The following is a 17,874-nucleotide window of genomic DNA, read 5'->3' on the forward strand; positions in this document are numbered from 1 at the left end:
TCATTTAATCCAAGCCTTCTTTCACTTGTTCACTATATCTCCAATATTATTTGTGGCAAACAGTAAATGGGATGTCTAACTTCATACTTTTCAGTTTGCATTTTTGTGATACTCTTTCCATTTTCGAAGGATTCAACAGTGCTCCATGATATTTATTCTTGTGATTTTGTTTTAGAACCTAATTCTTCTTTCAACTTTGAACAGACAGATATTTATCAGATACTTGACAAACCTGGGCCAGGTATCTTGAAGTCAGCAGCAACCTTGTCCTCCAGTGTAATATGTGTGCCGGTGCCGCCCTCTAGTGGTTTTGACGAGCGTTACCGCCACCTCTGCCAGTTGTCCTCCGCTCAGGTGAGGCGGTTAATGTTTCACCTGCGCGAGACCACGTCACGTTAGCTTAAGGAAAAAGCCACGGTGGAATCTGTGATCCCACTGGACTGATGCTTTTCTCCGTGTTTTTATGGTGAAACTGAAGTCTGACGGGCCGAACTGAACTTTACTCTGAGTTTGTTGATATCTGTAAAGTCGTGTACCAAGCAGAATGTCTGCCTCCGCAATATTTGTGTTGGATTTGAAAGGGAAGGTAAGATAACTGTTGTGACTGATAAAGTTGGTTACATTTAATGGTCGTTTCTACTGCAGGTTCGTGTTTTCAGCACGAATTTTAAAAAGCTTACCTTAAAATTACTCCTGTTTTGCTGTTGCTTTTACTGTAAAACATTAATGGCGTGGTTAAAAATTAATGAAAATCTTGCGACAGATCTATTTAGTGGCCGTTTCTCGCTACTTCCGGATTCAGTCAAAAACCTAACGTGCTGCACCTGTTGCCCCTCGGCAACTGGAGATGCATTGGCATCACGGTTTTTTCATGTAACATGACACACGCCTCTTAATAACAGAGCGACTTACTGTTCCTTTTCTTGTATGCTGAAAATACTATGTATATAACATTTGATCTGATAAATTTAGCTGAGACAGTTTTATGATGAGTATCAGCTTTGCTCATATTTGAAATTGTCCCCTGCAGCGTGTTGGGTCATTGTTGACAGTAATGGTGCCATTTTGTGAACAGGCAGCATGTTTAATTTCATGAAATTGTAGGTATGTCTTTCTTTGTTGTTTTTTGTTATTATTTATTTTAGCATTTTGCAGTTTTTAGGTACATACTCTGGTCTTTTAATCTTGACCAACTCAATTACTTTTCATGCTTCAATAAACGAAAGAGAGTTAGATTAGTAAATAAATTAAACATAAAGTGCAGCAAGATGCTCTACGTCAAAACAGAGGTGAAACTTGGATAGTGAGAAATTAATTAGTATGAAAAAATCTTACATCAAACAACTGGCCAAATGTAGGACTCTGTAAAATTCTGTTACAATTTAGCACATTGTTATTCTATGAATTACAAATCAATACATTCTTTCTTACAATGTATTCAGTAATATAATTAGTTTCAATAATTCAACAGAAAGATACTTCAGACTTGTTGGGAATTAAATAGCTTTGTAAAGCTGAAAAAAAAACAACAACACAGATAAGTTAATTCTTAAATACTTTTGTTATAAAATAGTAGCCCACTTGTGTCCAAACTTTGTTTTTCTGTTCTTTCTGCTCAGGTGCTGATTTGTCGTAACTACAAAGGCGACGTGGACATGGCAGAGATCGACCACTTTATGCCTTTACTCATGCAGCATGAAGAGGAAGGGCTTCTCAGTCCTGTGCTGTCCCACGGCAATGTTCACTTCATGTGGATCAAGCACAGCAATCTTTACCGTATCCTTGCCCGGATTGTAATACACATAATTTAAAGCATACTTGGCTGATGTGGGGCATAATTCATTTTAACTTTTGGGAGACCAGTACAAATTCTACTTAAATATGGAAGTATATGGTTTGAACATTCCCAACTTCAACAGTGCCATTTTGGCATAATCCTTGACTTGCACTACTTACAGTTGTGGCCACCACCAATAAGAACTCAAACGCCTCACTCGTTTACTCATTCCTTTACAAAATAGTTGAGGTAAGTGAGACATACGCAATAAGTTATTTAAAAATACAGTTTTCTTTTGGAAAGTTGGTAAAGTTGGCAAACGAGCACAGTTTTCAGACGTAATGTCCAAACTTGGTTCTTCACGTTCTTTCAAACATTGTATTTATGTGTTGTGTGATTTCCACAGGTGTTCACAGAATACTTCAAAGAGCTGGAAGAGGAGAGCATTCAGGATAATTTTGTTGTTGTTTATGAGCTGCTCGATGAGCTGATGGACTTTGGTTTCCCTCAGACTACCGAAAGCAAGATCCTGCAAGAGTGAGACTCTCGTGCATATTCAAAGGTCTCATACATAAAATAACTAGAACAAAAGGATTTTGTATCATACTGTCTACTGATTTTTGTTTTACAGATACATAACCCAGGAAGGTGCAAAGCTGGAGGTGGCAAAGAGCAAGGTCCCCACCACTGTCACCAACGCTGTTTCCTGGCGGTCAGAGGGCATCAAATACAAAAAGAATGAGGTTTTCATTGACGTCATTGAGTCCATCAATGTACTGGTAAGATGAAGAATGAAGTGCAGTTATCTTTTACTGAAAAATTAATCAAAATTCCTTCAAACTGAATCCAAATTCCTCTGGTCTTAGATAAGCGAAGCTTTTCAGATATGTATTGGTTTGTCTCGTCTGGTCTGCTATAGAGGTCAGTGAGGAGTGACCTGGGGAAACTTTTTGTTTAAATTAGTTATTCTTAAACTAATAAAACAGAAAAAAATATTGTAAAGCTGTCCTGAAATGGATGTTTAGTGTAGATATGAGAGAGGGATTCTGTATTTTACTATTACTAGTTGAACTAAAGACAGACAAACTTCCAGTACTTTACACACTAGTATTACAAAGGACTCCCATATATTTTAAGACTTTTTGAGGTCTTTTTTTATAGTGTAGAACATTAAAATAAATCTATTGGCTTCAAATAAAGTCTTTCCAGTTTAGTGTCACTTCATTTTTAAAATCAGATAATCTGCTTTTGCCATTCATATGCAAATAGTATTTCACCTAAGGATCCAAAAGCATTTGCATGCCAGTTTACACCCTAAAGTGTGTTTTAGTTGGTGCAACTGGCAAAATAAATCAAATGAAAGTTAAATGTTCTATTCACACCATATTATTTTAACAGGTAAATGCCAATGGGAGCGTAATGAGCAGTGACATTGTGGGGAGCATTAAACTGAAGACCATGCTGTCTGGAATGCCTGAACTGCGCCTCGGCCTCAATGATCGTGTTCTTTTTGCGCTCACTGGACGTATGAATGCACCCTGCGATATCCACATGTGTCATATAACTATTAAATCAGAACACCCTGAGGAAGTGCCTTGGCTGTTGTTTTTCAGGTGATAAGGGGAAGACGGTGGTGATGGAGGACGTGAAATTTCATCAGTGTGTCCGTCTCTCCCGTTTTGAAAGCGATCGGACAATCTCTTTCATTCCTCCAGATGGAGAGTCTGAACTCATGTCCTATCGCATCAATACGCATGTATGACGCACTTCAGTATCAACTTTGCTATATATGCAAAGATATGTTATACGAAAATTCTAACTTTGTTTCACCAAATACTATTTTTGTCTTACAGGTGAAACCTCTGATATGGATTGAGTCAGTCATTGAGAAATTTTCTCACAGCAGAGTTGAGATCATGGTTAAGGTATTTTGGAAAGTCTTGTGCTTCTACTTTATTTTTATTTATTTTTTTATATTATGTCACATTTCATTCAAAAACTTTGAAGGACCCACAAACGTCCTTTGTGTGGATGTGATTTTTACACATCCACACAAAGATTTTCCTAAATGCACATGTATGTGTTGTTGTAGGGTTTTAAATCAAACTATGTGATGTGTATTTATTCAGGCTCCCTCATGGCAATACGCCTAAATTCAGTTCTGTGAAAACATTTGCCTTGAGGCAAATAGAGAACTATTGGAATTTCAGTTCCATACAATTACTGTGAAGCCGCAGTTGGTTAGACAACACCCAGTATCCAAAAAGATTTAGGTATGAGAGCTGTGTGATATTAGAAAATCTTTTGGTGATATTGGCAAATATTGCAACAATATCAGCCACATTTTTTCTGTTCTTTATTTCTCATGTGTGCTTCCTATAAGTTGGAAATGTATAATAAATGACAATTCATTAAATTAATCATTTAAACAGGGTTCTTGTGATGATGTACCTTCACACACTCTGCAGCTGAACCTGTCCTTGCTTAGAGACAGTTTCACATTGGACAAAATTATTATTCTTTCTTTATTGTTCTGTTTTTAGGCAAAGGGACAGTTTAAAAAGCAGTCCGTGGCCAATAATGTGGAGGTGAGGGTCCCGGTCCCCAGTGACGCTGATTCACCCAAGTTCAAAACCAGCACAGGCAGTGCTAAATATGTACCTGAGAAGAACATGGTGGTGTGGACTATCAAGTCGTTCCCTGTAAGGAACTCACTGCAGAGTGCTTCACTTTAAAACTACCAGTGTTATCTGTCTCTTTGATTAATTTGCCTGTGTGTTCATCTGTCGATACAGGGAGGAAAGGAGTTTCTTATGAGAGCTCACTTTGGTTTGCCCAGTGTAGAGAATGATGAAGCAGAGGGGAAACCACCCATTACAGTCAAATTTGAAATCCCCTATTTCACAGTCTCTGGCATTCAGGTATGTTTGAACACTGGTTATTGTGTTTATGATGAGGTAATCTAGCATTATGTGGACATGGGCATCAAGTTAAACTGGAGATGGAAAATGTTTGTTCTTTTGCTCTTTTTTTTGCAGAGTTTGGTTTTCGTATTACTCTGCTGCTCTGTTACTCAGCTCTTTCTTTTGCGTCTAGGCATGTTATAGTAGACTTTTGACAGTCAAGTTAGATCATGTAGGAGCTGATGTGACTCAATTCAGTTTATTTGCTTTTATGATGCACTGCAGTCTTGCCACAGCACGTTATAACATTCTCTCTTTTGTGCTAGGTTCGGTATATGAAGATTATTGAAAAAAGCGGGTACCAGGCTTTACCCTGGGTGCGCTACATCACACAGAGTGGAGGTAGAGTTGCAACACCCCTTATAAATAAATAAATTGTCATACACTTTGAAATATATTTGACATTATTTTTTTTAATGTTTTTGGCCCTTACATTTGGTCTCTTCATATTCAGATTACCAGCTGAGGACCAACGTGTAAAGACTGAGGGATGCTCCATTGTATATTCTTCATGACTTTCCGAGGAGCATAAAGATCACTTTTAACAGCACTGAGAAAAAAAACATGTTTTCAAAATATCACCTGCTTTAATGTTAATTTCCTTGTTTTAAGAAGTTTTTATGAAGTGTTTATTCAGAATTTAACATGTACTCATACATTAAAATTATTTAAATCATATTTCTTTAGAGCAGTTTATGAGTGGCTTTAGTGCATTTCGTTTTTCGTTTTGCATGTGTCAAACTTTAACTGGTGATATTTCTATCACACCTGCAGGCACGCATTGTGTAATCACAGTCGATAAATTCCGCCCAAAATTACAAACGCGCACCCGCCTTTTTTCCGTCACTCGGATCTGCAGAAGTACAAGCAAAGGATGGAAATCTGAATGAACTGCCCTTTGAAGACGCCAACGTTTACAAATCGCCCGCTTTATTCGCTTCTAGCGCTGATTGGTCAGATGTTGATGTTGCCACTGCGAGAGCGTAGTAACAGAGTTATAGCTCCTCCTATTTTACCATATATGGACGAACAACGCCTACTGGGAGAGTTGTGATTGGCTAGCGTATTCTCTTCCCAATGTTTGTAAATTTTAGACTAGGGGGACACCGCAGTTTGGATCTCAGCGCGCAAATGTATTTTTTAAAGGTTGATAAACTTTTCTCGTTTGAATTGTATTTAAAAATAACGGGGCACTAGAAGCAACGGGTTGTGGAGACTTGACGACGCTTGGTATCTCAACGGACTGAATAAGGTAGGCACAGAAACCTTTATGGTTGATAAACCGTTAGCCTTTAGCTCGGATGCTACTTGTTATTAACATTCAGTCTATATGAATTATCTCTGTCGAAATGGCAAATATTTCCCTTCACCAGTGCGGTCTAACCGTATATTTTGTTAAAACACCCCGGCGTTGCAGCTGTACGCAACAACGCAGTAATATGGCGTCAGCGGAGAACTACAAGTTACGTTAGCCGGATGCTGTAGTAAGGTTAGCTAGGGGTAGCCGACATTATCATCCCGGCTTTTCGAAATAACCTGTCAATTCCTCCATCTTAATGAAATATTTCAGTTTGAGTTTTGATGCGACTCTGCTCCGTGTCTTATCCAGCAGCAGAAACCCAGAGTATAATGGTCCTGAGTCAGATGGACGCGGGGAAAGCTTTGACGGCGGCAGCAGCCAAAGGGAATGCCGATGAGGTGCAGAGGATCCTGGAGGAATGCAGAGTGCATCCCGATACTCCCAACGAGTTCGGTCGGACCGCGCTGCAGGTAAACACCGTTATTTATGTTCACATATCATGAATCAGTTTCAGAACTATTACCTTCTGAATATGAGCCGAGGATAAATTCATTTGGTCGCTGTGTTTATGAATTGTTTCCGATGTCCGCCCTGTTATGTTAACGGAAATTACATAATTTCTACTTCACATTTTATATTTTTGCATTTATTTTGAGTGGGTTCTTTATTACCAATGCCATTTTTTTTCTTTTGGATTTACCGTTTAATCCCCAATTTACAGAATTATTGCCGCTTATCATTTCGTATTTTTGTAGCTTTGGTTCTTGGGATCCGAGTTTTTCGGCTACGAAAAGGCGTCGTCTGTTGTTGGATACTGTGTAGTTAAATGATGGCATATCCTTTTATTTTTGTTTGTAGCAGGGACGTACTTAGAATTCAAAGCATCCCCTGTACACACATACTGCTGAAAGCTGTTTGTATGTCCAAAATACCCCAGAAAAAAAAAAAAATCATATTTTCCATACATGCTGGACTCGTCATGTTCTGAAACATCATGTGCAAACATCTTTAATTCCTACCTTGAAACATTCTGTAGCTACAAATGAAAACTACAAAAGCATGACATGGTAAATGAGCATTATGCTCCGCCTCCACTTTTCACTTTGATGTCCATATAAAGCATAGTCATAGTCTATCACAAAATATGTTTTTGACTTCCAAAAAGAAATTGTTTTTGGCATATCCGTAAATTTGGTTTGACAAGGTAGATTTCAATGTAATTCTTTTCAGAAAATAAAATGCGACACCTGTATTTGAGCATATTTATCAGATTATTTTTGTAATTCATTAAAATTTGGAAGTAATGAGCAAAGGTACAAGTACATTATTATTGAATGAGTTGCTTGAAGTTTTGATATTGATTGATTTAGAAAGGGACAAAATGGAAACGCATCGGTATGAATTGGGTTTATAAATTTAAATAGAAGTGAAATTGTTTGGAGCTTTCAGGATCTTTATCTTTATTGTTAGTAGAAGTAGTAGTGGTACTAATATTTCGGCTAAGGTATTTGGATTTCCAAATATAAAAGTTTTAGTTCAGAGTTATCTATTATTATTATTGTTATTGGGGAACATCTTGAGATTTTAAATATTGGAACGACTATACATAAAGGCTTAGTTTAACATAAACTTATAATGCTGCAATTTGTTTTTAGATACAATCATTAAGAACAAACATTTAGAAAATGTACTTACAAATTTCAAAAGTTTTGTGAAAAAAGACATGTTGATATTTGTAGTAAATGCACTGAATAGAGTTGGGTACTTACTGACATAAAGCTGAGAAAATAAGAGGTCTTTGACTGTATAGCTTACCAATTTACACAAAGGTGTTTTAAAATGATTATGTGATCTACATTCATCTTATTTAACATCTCTTTTCAGGTGATGATGATGGGGAATTCCAAAGTAGCAAGGTTGTTGCTGGAAAAAGGAGCTGAGCCCAACGTCCAGGACAAACACGGCATAGCGCCTGTCCACGATGCAGCACAGACGGGCTTCCTGGAGACCCTGCAGGTCCTGGTGGAGCACGGGGCTTCAGTGAACATCCAGGACCAGAACGGCGCCCTCCCCATCCACATCGCCATACGAGAAGGCCACCGGGATGTCGTGGAGTTCTTGGCCCCACGATCCGACCTCAAACATGCCAACGTCAGTGGTCAAACAGCAATAGACGTTGCCCGATCTCTGGGTGAGCTGGATATGATGAACTCACTTTTTGCTCACATTCACAGTTAGTAAGAATAGTAAGAATTAATCCTCTGCATAACTCAAACCTCACTTTTTTTTCTTTTGTGTTTTTTCAATTTTTTTGCTTTGTACCTGGTAACTTGAATACATGAATTTGGTTTTTGGTAGCTGAGCATTAAAATGTGACGGGACGTGATGTCTTGGCAGCTTCTTTTCAGTGGATTGGTGGCTATATACTGTAGACACCTTTTGCACAGTGCAGTTTAGGCACCTTATATTTACATTCTTTCCCTGTTAATTGGGAGTGCACATTTGTAGATAGTTGTCCTCCAGTGTTATGTGATTTTTTTTTTTTTTACATTATTTCCATTGTGTGTATGAATTGTAAGTTTCTACACATGTATGTTTTTTTTTTTTTTTATTTACAAAAATGAAATGGTGCACCCTGATTGCTTTGCATAGTTGTGTTTCTCTTAATTAGATGGACTTTGAATTTACTCTTATTTATTGTTGGAAGAGGAATTAATATTCCTGTGACTTTGTAAATAGCAACATTTGATGTGATTTGTTGAAATGTTATTTATATAAATACCTTTAAGACAAAAGTGAGATTATTCACTTTAATATTTGAAGAAAGCACAAAATAAAGTTATGAACTTTAAGTCTTATTGTCTCTCATTGTCTTTTTTAAAAAATGTAATCTATCTTGAGCTCGCTCTACTCTTGGTATTTAAAAATAAAATGACAAAACAGATTCTTTAGTGTCTTTCTTGTATCTGCGAGCACCCAGATAATCAGAGGTTTTGATCCATATTCTTTTTCTTTTTAAATATTTTTTGTGTTTTAACACTTCCTCAATGACGAAGCTGAAAAGTCCAAAATGGAATGCACAGAATCAGAAAACCCTGTTAAAGGTCACAAAGATAACTGCTCTGCAGCTAAAAATGAATGAGAGCCCTGTTTTTGTTACAGACCCTAGGTAACCGAGGCACAGTTTGCTGCTGTTTGTTCTCAGGACTCTCACGGCACAATGGCTATTTTGTTTGCCTGTGCGCCTCCTTCTTCACCACAAGAGAGAGCAGATACAGTTCAGGTACTGTGCTGCTGTGTTCTTTGTGTTGAAGTCCGTATTCACAGGTCACTTACAGCGCCTTCCAAAAGTATTCAGACCTGCAGCTGTAACTGCAGTGAACGGTAACTACAACGCATTGACTCAGGAGAACGGAATACAAATGTACACCACGATTTTCAGGTTTGCATCACCTCACAGTTTTGTGCTATTTCGTATTGGTCTATTGCTTAAAAATCTGAATTAAAATGATTACATGGTAGAATAAATCAAACTCAAGTGGTATAAAGGCATTTCTAATTCTTCAACTTCTGATGACTTGAAGTTTATAACTAAACCAGCTAAAATTGTAATATTTCTGAGTGCTAATGGTAGAAAGGCACCCACACATTGAGAAACAGCATTTAATTTGTATGCGCCATAAAACAGCTGAAACGATGAGCTCCTTTAGATCAAATCTAAAGCTGTTTAGAATTGCATTTGATTCATAACTGGAACAGTGATCAATATATTTGTATATTTGATGATTAGTCTTAATGACTTTGATGGTGGCATTTGACAAAATTCAATGTGTACTGCTTGTTTATTAATTGGTTGCTGTTTTTTGTGCAATACAAATACATTTAACTTGATTAGTGAAAGAGTCAGATTGAGACACTCAACCAGACACTGGGTAGAGCTCAGTTGCTCAACTGGTTTGAAGGTGGGTGTGCTGTGTGTGCAAATACTTCCAGAGTCAAATTGTTGGCATGTTCTGCAGGTAACGGTGAAAAGTTAACATCTACACTTATAAGGTACATTTTCTTATTTTTTGTAAAGCAAATTAAGCTTATTAAAGAAATCCTGCTTCTAGATCCTAAGAAGGGTTACAAGAATGGGCATGTCAAAAACATGACTGTCAAAACCACCTAGTGCTTAGACTTCTGTGGAAAATGAAACTAAAAACTGTGCTTCAGTCTCTAACATATTTTCTCCCAGAATTCCACTGTTTTTAGCTCCATTCATTTTCCCCCTCAGATCTGACCAGCTTTGTCAACCCCACAGAAGAACAGCATCTCCACAGCATGATGTTGCCACCATCATGTTTTATTGTGGGGAACAGAGTATTTAGGGTGATAGGCAGTTCTGGTTTTCTGACAGACAGTCTGACATGTAGACTAAAGCGTTTTTGTCTCATCTGACCAGATGATAAAATCGGGGGGGAATTGTGTTGTATTCCTAGCTTTAAATCACCTTTCTAGACCTATCAGTTTAAGTGAGTGCTCATGCGTTTGTAGTTTGAAGTTATGGAATATTTATTTTGTGGATTATAGAATGAACAGTTCCCTGTGAGATGTGGAAATAGATTTTTAATCTAAAACTGCTTGAAACGTTTCCACAACTTTCTAATACTGGTGACACACTTCGTCACCCCCTTAATGACAACAGAAAAGACACGGTAATGATTTACCTGGTATGGTGGCATTTGGCACATACTGTGCAGCTACTGTTGTTCAAACTACTCCAAAACTCCTCAGATACACCCAGATAACCATCTATGATATAATGCCATGAGGGCGGGTCAGTGTTACATTAGATTATTTTTCTTCTTCTTTCCTTTGGTTTGTTATTTAGTTTGTATTTCCTTTAAATTCATGTAAAGCATTTTGAATTGCCTTGCTGCTGAAAATGTGCTACATAACTAAAATTACCTTACCTTGCATTTTACAGCAGAGGTATTTCTGTTCATTTGACTGCAAGGATCTTGTTTTCTAGTCATGCTCTGCAAGCCAGAACACGAATAATAGACTTGAAGGTACAAAGCAGAAGCAGAAAAATTCACTGTTTTTCAGGTTGCTGAGTTTGACCTTCAATACGCTTAGAGGGAAAATCATGGATTAATTAATGGAGAAAGAATGTAATAAAAAAAAACTTTGTATTTAATCTTTTAGTATTATGATCTTCAGATTAGTAACAGTCAGAATAGTCTTTCTAATGCAACAACACTTACCTACAATTAAAGAAATAATATATGATTAAATTAAAACTTAAGTGTATTGGTGTTTGTCTCAAAGATCAACCTTTTCTCTGTGTCTCCTAAATGAGGGCAACATGACTCGACACAGAGAAGGACACTCCTCTCTGGGTAGTAAAAACCTGTTCTGCAGGATACAGCACAAACCTCCCCAGTCAAAAACAACATAGGTCTGTCTGAGTCCTTATTTTGTGCAAAATAAGGTAAACCTTGTAAACCTTTTGAGAACTATTGTTTGAGCTGGGCCAGCCTCCCTCTCGCCCACACACCACCCAACCATCCCAAAAAAACAAAATCAAACAAGAAACAAGCTCTGTAAAAAAGATATTTTAATAAAAGTAGACACTTGCATATGTGTTTTTCTAAAACACACATGTAATACACATGTTTGTCCACAATCAAAACTCTTTCCTCAAAGCAAGCCAGAACACAACTGGCCACCATGATTTTCTTCGTTTGCGACTATCCTCAGCTTTCAGTCTCGGCCTTGACTCAGCTTCTTTCGTAAGTCTGATGGCAGCAAGTCGAACAGGCTGTCCTCTACTATCAGTCCAGTGCATCTCAGAAGAGAACACTCCCCTATCTCCAAAGGCAGTGAGTCCAACCGATTTCCCTTAATATCCAGTCGCACAAGCTGGGCCAGGTTGCCCACTTTCGGGCTAAGATACGAAAGACAGTTGTTACTCAGAACCAGAGTTTTTATTCGTTTACAGGAGAAGAGCTCCTCTGGCAGAGACTCTAGAGAGTTAAAGGCAGCAGAAAAGAACTGAAGACCCGATAGTATGTTCACTTCTGAAGGAATGGATGTGATCTGATTGTGGGAGATGTCGAGGTGCCGTAGCCGGGTGCAGTAGAACAGCCGAGACGGAAGCTTTTTCAACTTGTTCCAGCTTATGTCCAGCGTCTCCAGTGTGTGCAGCTTAGCGATGTGATCAGGAATGTACGTGATTTTATTGTGCCACAGACGGAGCGTCACCAAACGCCGGCAATGCTGCAGACTCAGGATCTCTTCCACAGTGCAAAGCTTATTTTCCTTCAGGTCTAGCTCCTGTAGATTGTTCAGGCTGAAAACAGCGCTTGGGATCCGCTCCAGCTCACAGCCTGAAAGCTCTAATGAAACCAAGTTTGTTAGCTTCTTCAGGGTGCTAAATGCCTGGAGCTTGACCCCTTCGTTGTGGATGCACAATGCCTTCAACTGTGACGCCAGGTCACCAACACTGGGTGGTATTTTTCGTAGGTTGGACCGTAGACTGAGGAGTCTCAAATTACTGAGATCTCGCAAAGATTCCAAGTTGCCACTTTTCGACACCTCATTAGTTAAAGGACCAGTCAGATATAACTCCTCCAGAGAATGTAGGGTATACATCCACAAAGGGATCTCCTCTGAACTTTCAAAAGCAAGACGTAGAACCTTTAATTGTTCTTTAAGGTGGTTCAGGGCAAGCAGTTGCAGCTTAGCTGGACAGTAGATCAAAGACAACTCCTGCAAAGAATCCAGCTTTGCCACACCAGCTGGAATTGTAACATTTTTAACTTGCTCCAGTCTGAGTGATTCAATTTCTGTGATTTCAAAGACAGTGTCTGGAAGGCCTGGGAGTCCCATAAGACAGAGTTCCAAGTTATCTTTGGAGTTCTTAGAAAGGTGGGCGCGCAGCTTCCTGTTGGTCCACTCGTAGTTCAGGTTGAGTTGATGGAGGTGACTCTCGCTTACCTCAGAAAGAAAGACGGCAAACCTTTTAGGATACAGAGCATCATACTGGTCCACCAGATGAAACAAGAAAGCAAAGTCGTTCTTTACATCCGGTATGTCAATCACACCCGTTTCCAGTCTGACGTGCTCAAAGGAGTACTCCTTCAAAGGTCGGTGGAACACCCAATATAGGGTGTAGATGCACATAAGTCCATACACTCCTACGAAGCAGAAGTAGCAGTAAGCAAGCTTGGAGAAAAGATGGGCTTTGGTGTGGGTACAGCAAAAGACATGAAACCCAGTCAGGTCAGGAGGAACATCACAGCGCACAATTACTTCAATATTTTGTACCAGGACTGCAGTGTATACAATGATAATAAGGAACTTGAAGACTTTGAGAGATGTTTGTAGCACATACATAAGGTACAAGATGTCTGCCTCCTCTACATGGGTTCGAAACTTCTTCACCTTTTCAAAGAGAGCTTTGGCCTGCTCTCCCTCCTTTTTGTCCAACACAGAAGGAGTAGGCTGGGGGTCCTGGACTTTCTTTTCCGAATTAGACTTGACAGAGGTGGAGCGAAGAAGTCCTATATTCTCCTCCTCGTCTGCCCTGTGGTCTTTGAAATCCTTCGACATGGTGCTCCTCCTCAAACTGACCAGCTTCTCCTCTCCTCTTTCCTCTGAAACTTCACTCAGGGCCCTCGTGGTCCAGGGTGAGTCAAAGCACTTCCCCAGAATGTTGACAAAAAGGTCAATTTTAGAAGATGTCCCAGGGAATTTGAACCAGAAGCTGCTTGCTACCATGAAGATCATAGAGTGGATCACCACAAGGTATGGGAAGTACTTCGCATACCAGTGCACAAACCTCTCATAGCAATAGTGGTTAACAAACAAGTATTGGTGAATGTCCAGGTTATTCTTGCGACCGAACAGCTCTGTGACGATGGAGCTGTCACTGTTGTTATTGCTGTAGTCAATGATGTAGTTGCAGTCTACTGCCTCATTCTTTGGGCTGGTGATATGGCTGGGCAGACATGCGATCTTGTCCTGGGTTAGCTGTGGAAATTAAATAGAAAATTTTTATGTAAATTAGCTAGAAACGAAAGCATAAAGACTTCAAATAAATAATGTGTGGCAATGCATTCTGATAAAACCCCCAAATTATTAATAATGTGAAATAAACCACATTTTCACAGTTTAAGTGTTGGGATTCTGGTTTTCTGCACTTCCTTTCTTTTAACTGCAGCAAACATGCAAACTTCTGTATGATTTATAAATATTCACGAGGCCCTGCTCTTGTAGGAGTTTTAACCGTTATCTTTTGATCAACATACACATATAGTACATAGAAAAAATAACCACCCCCACCCCTGGATGTTTTAACAATTTTATTGCTTTTAAAAATCAATCAAGAGCAATCCTGACTTTTTTCTTCCACAAAAAAAAATAAAAAATAAATAAAACTTTTTAATGTCCACATTAAAACTTATTTCTACAAAATTAGGGCAATTAAATAAACATATGTAACACAATGTAAGTCACTATATATAAAAAAAGTCTCTTTAGCAATCTATCCAGGATCTTCTGAGGATTAACAGGCCCACGGCATCATAGAACCTCCACCATACTTTCTGTCATCTGACCAAAGCGCATGGTTCCAGTTAAGATCCCTGAAGAGTGTAATGGTAAGATAGAGTTTCTTTCCTGGCAACCCCGCACTGTTCGAAAGGATTGTTTGGGGTGTCAATTGTGCCACAAGCAATTTTGTCTTAACATGATTTTTTTTTTTTTATTATTTCCCACTGGATGTTTATCCAGTGGGATGCACTACGATTGCACTACGATTAAAGGCTGGATTTTTCTTAAGTATTTAGTGTGACTGTGAGATAATAAAAGATGACTTAGGTTATAAACAGATCTTTAAGTCAATTTGTATGTCTGTAGCTTATTAGAACAGAGTTGCTAAGTTATTCTTGGTGTGTTTCAAACTGTACATATGTTTTATGCTTTGCACTGAGCCAGAAAAAAAGGGTGTGTGGGGAATTTAATATTGTGATATGTCATTCCGGGGTGCAACAACACGGCAAAAGAAGCTAATAATTAACCTCCCCAGGAATGTTAAGTTGTAGAAATTAGGTAACATGCAGTAAAATATCTTTCATGATGGCAGATACCTCACCTGCAGAGTGCAGCCAAAGACACCAATCATGAGCATTGCAACGCACAGGTACTCTGACAGAACGTCCCACCATGGTTTCAGCACCCGGAACTGGGAGTTCTGCTCAATCCCGAGGCTTTTGAATTCACCCACTGGGATCATGCTGCTGCGCTCTGGTGATGGAAGGACAGTGGAGGTCAACATGGCTTTAAATTAATACCATCTGCCAAGACAGTTTCATCTGCTAGAAAGTTTTTCAAAGGGGGCCAGTGGCAATCTTAGGCTTGGCACAACAAAACCAAAAAAAAAAAAAAAAAAAAAAAAAAAACACAACAGAATTTATTTTTTTTTCTAATGCTGTTTTCATATTTAGATGTAGATATTGCCACATACAGAGCTGGGAATGGGTGATAAATATTTTGACAGTAGCACTCCATTTAGTTGACAGATCATAAATAAATGCTGCAACCTATTGAAACAAGCATTCTCATATCTCATAATGCTGAAATCTGAACGTTTATACGTTTATAGGGTAGGCAAGGTGTGCCTACCTCCACACCTTGCTTATAATGACTGAATGAATGTTGACATAAAATGGAAAAACTAGTCAGACAAGAACAGCCCTCAAATAGGAGACAGTCAAATATGTCATAAGGAATTTGGTTTAAATGTGTTTACAAGTCCCCAGTGATGTTAATAAAGATAATGCACCTATGGCAGTACATTTTATCCAATCCCATTAACAGTAGATACAAGCTGTCTTTCGATGAGTTATTCAGCAATTCACCCTAAGGGGCTATTAACGGGAGCTCGTAACGTAACCCGAGCTGCGTTATTTCTAAAGTTTTCACATTAGTTTCGCGTTATGGGTTCACAAAGTAAAGTAAAAGCAAACGGTGACTCAGCCAAGTGAGTCCGCCTTACCTGCGTCCGGAGAGTATACTCCCCGTCGGTGTCCGGTGATAGTTGGAGCGCTTGATTTTTTATTTTTTCCATCACCTCATGGGAGAGCACCGGTGTGAAGTGAGGGAGAAGTCACAGGAGAGTTCCGGTCAGACTTTCAAAGTAAACTCCAGTTCGCTAAAACTCCCACATCAACACACCTGAAAGATAAGATCTAGACCGGAAACAGACTTTTTGTTTCCTCCAGGCCAGTTTTGCTTGATGTGCGTGACTTCTCACTAGCTGCAGCTTATGTGATAGTCTCCTGAAACCCCACTCTTCCTTCCCAACACTTTAGTGTTGTGTTAAAAAAAAAGACGTACATTTGTTTAATGGGAAAAATAGTCTTAATTTTTAAAGAGAAATATAATAAAGTTAATGTTAAAATCCAATTCAGTGCGGAGATTGAATTCGTGTCGAATCAGTCAACAGTAAAGTTTTACTTTGCATCTGTTTACTGATCAGATTAAAATCATTAATCTGAACTAATTAAAATCTAAAACGTGTTGAATAATCTCAATTTGAATCGCTACACACTTCCTACACTGTTAAACACATTTTTACATTTGTTATGTGATTTTTTGTTTTCTTTGGTGTAAGTGTGACTGAAAATATCAATAGCTTACTTGTAACTGTTCAACCCCATGGACTACTCTACAGTCAGAACAGATTCTTTAAAACACTGCTGAAACTTTTGAGCTTTATAGAAAAGGCAACACAAACCTTTCTTTTTCTGCCACATCCACTGACTTAGTTCAGGTTCATTCCCTGACCTCCCAGCCTTTGTCTTAATATATTTTTCTCCAGACATTCCTGTCCACAACGAATACTCTTTGAAACACACTTTGTGATCTGTGAAGCATGCTAGTTTCTTCAGCTTTTAATAACAACTAGCACATCAGTTAATTTTAATTGTTCACCGTACTATCATATCCACATAGTTGCGTGGACTGTTTCGGTTGTTTCTTTGATGTTGGAATTAGGGGGCAGATTCCACGAGTTAAAGTCTGAAGTTTTTATTGGTCATGACTTCAAAGGCAGCCCTTTTATGTGAAGGGCTTCCTTTCACATAAAACTTAGTGATAGCTGCAGTAAATAATATGCTGCCAAAGTATTGGGAAGTAAAATAAAATAAAATAAAATAAATACACATATTGCCAAGGTAACACAGTCACTGTGAACTTAATAAATTCCACTGCAGTTTGAATTTGAAACAAGGTTGGCTGATATTACAATTCCCAGATCCTTGTTACACTGAACACAGCATGAACAGCTCTTGCTTCTGTTTCAAGCTCTTCCTCTTCATTGTCTTGTCATTTGTATATACCTTGCAAATAATTCATACCACCATTTCCGTCGAGTAGCTACTTCTACAAGGATGCATTGCTCCGGGCTCCTTTATTTGGTGAGATTACAGCCTAAGACTCTTGTGAATGCACAGAGTGTGGGATGCTTCCTTTTGGATTATGTAATAATGGTCTACAGTTTCCACCTGCCAGATTTGGGCAGGAAGCTTTTTTTTCCTAGCGATCATGGGTGGTCGATTTTACAGCACGTTGCGTTCAAGTGAACATTGACTAAGTCACATTAAATAGAAGATAAACACCTATTTTCCAACAATAGTAGTCTATATTTGTATCTACGTTTAAATTAAAAAGAAAAGAGTTGGCTCTGTTTCAAAGAGATTTGGCCCCCTCTAGTGTCTCCTGCTGCTTCAAACTCATGTCTTACTTTGAAGTCAGACAGGATTTAGGAGTCATCATTCCAGATG

General features: G+C 38.6%; 3 protein-coding genes across 6 annotated transcripts; 2 read left to right on the plus strand and 1 right to left on the minus strand.

Annotated features, from left to right (window-relative positions):
• The first annotated feature begins 360 nt into the window (after window positions 1-360).
• On the plus strand, window positions 361-5,416 carry ap1m2 (adaptor related protein complex 1 subunit mu 2). Of its 2 annotated transcripts, none has more exons than XM_015051931.1 (12): window positions 361-586; window positions 1,620-1,776; window positions 1,959-2,026; window positions 2,184-2,314; window positions 2,409-2,556; window positions 3,176-3,302; window positions 3,391-3,533; window positions 3,631-3,702; window positions 4,321-4,479; window positions 4,573-4,698; window positions 5,007-5,082; window positions 5,195-5,416. In XM_015051931.1, exons 1-12 carry the CDS (start codon window positions 545-547, stop codon window positions 5,218-5,220), a joined length of 1,275 nt encoding a protein of 424 aa, XP_014907417.1. In that variant the 5' UTR covers window positions 361-544; the 3' UTR covers window positions 5,221-5,416. The 2 variants fall into 2 exon arrangements, with proteins under 2 accessions (XP_014907417.1, XP_014907487.1); XM_015052001.1 differs by lacking the exon at window positions 361-586 and adding an exon at window positions 878-988.
• A 104-nt stretch (window positions 5,417-5,520) lies between these two features.
• cdkn2d (cyclin-dependent kinase inhibitor 2D (p19, inhibits CDK4)) lies at window positions 5,521-8,628 on the plus strand. Of its 2 annotated transcripts, none has more exons than XM_015052123.1 (3): window positions 5,521-5,992; window positions 6,350-6,510; window positions 7,925-8,628. In XM_015052123.1, the coding sequence occupies exons 2-3, from the start codon at window positions 6,370-6,372 to the stop codon at window positions 8,276-8,278; spliced, it is 495 nt and encodes a 164-aa protein (XP_014907609.1). In that variant the 5' UTR covers window positions 5,521-5,992; window positions 6,350-6,369; the 3' UTR covers window positions 8,279-8,628. The 2 variants fall into 2 exon arrangements, with proteins under 2 accessions (XP_014907609.1, XP_014907684.1); XM_015052198.1 differs by having other exon boundaries at window positions 6,353-6,510.
• Window positions 8,629-11,625: 2,997 nt separating this feature from the next.
• LOC106959595 (volume-regulated anion channel subunit LRRC8C) lies at window positions 11,626-16,183 on the minus strand. Of its 2 annotated transcripts, none has more exons than XM_015052322.1 (3): window positions 16,086-16,183; window positions 15,183-15,334; window positions 11,626-14,059 (listed from the first exon to the last, which is right to left on the minus strand). In XM_015052322.1, exons 2-3 carry the CDS (start codon window positions 15,321-15,323, stop codon window positions 11,789-11,791), a joined length of 2,412 nt encoding a protein of 803 aa, XP_014907808.1. In that variant the 5' UTR covers window positions 15,324-15,334; window positions 16,086-16,183; the 3' UTR covers window positions 11,626-11,788. The 2 variants fall into 2 exon arrangements, with proteins under 2 accessions (XP_014907808.1, XP_014907883.1); XM_015052397.1 differs by lacking the exon at window positions 16,086-16,183 and adding an exon at window positions 15,713-15,954.
• Window positions 16,184-17,874: the final 1,691 nt, after the last annotated feature.

Source organism: Poecilia latipinna, unplaced genomic scaffold, assembly GCF_001443285.1.
Source record: "Poecilia latipinna isolate Pla-1442-1.1 unplaced genomic scaffold, P_latipinna-1.0 Scaffold4, whole genome shotgun sequence".
Classification (NCBI taxonomy): Eukaryota; Metazoa; Chordata; class Actinopteri; order Cyprinodontiformes; family Poeciliidae; genus Poecilia; species Poecilia latipinna.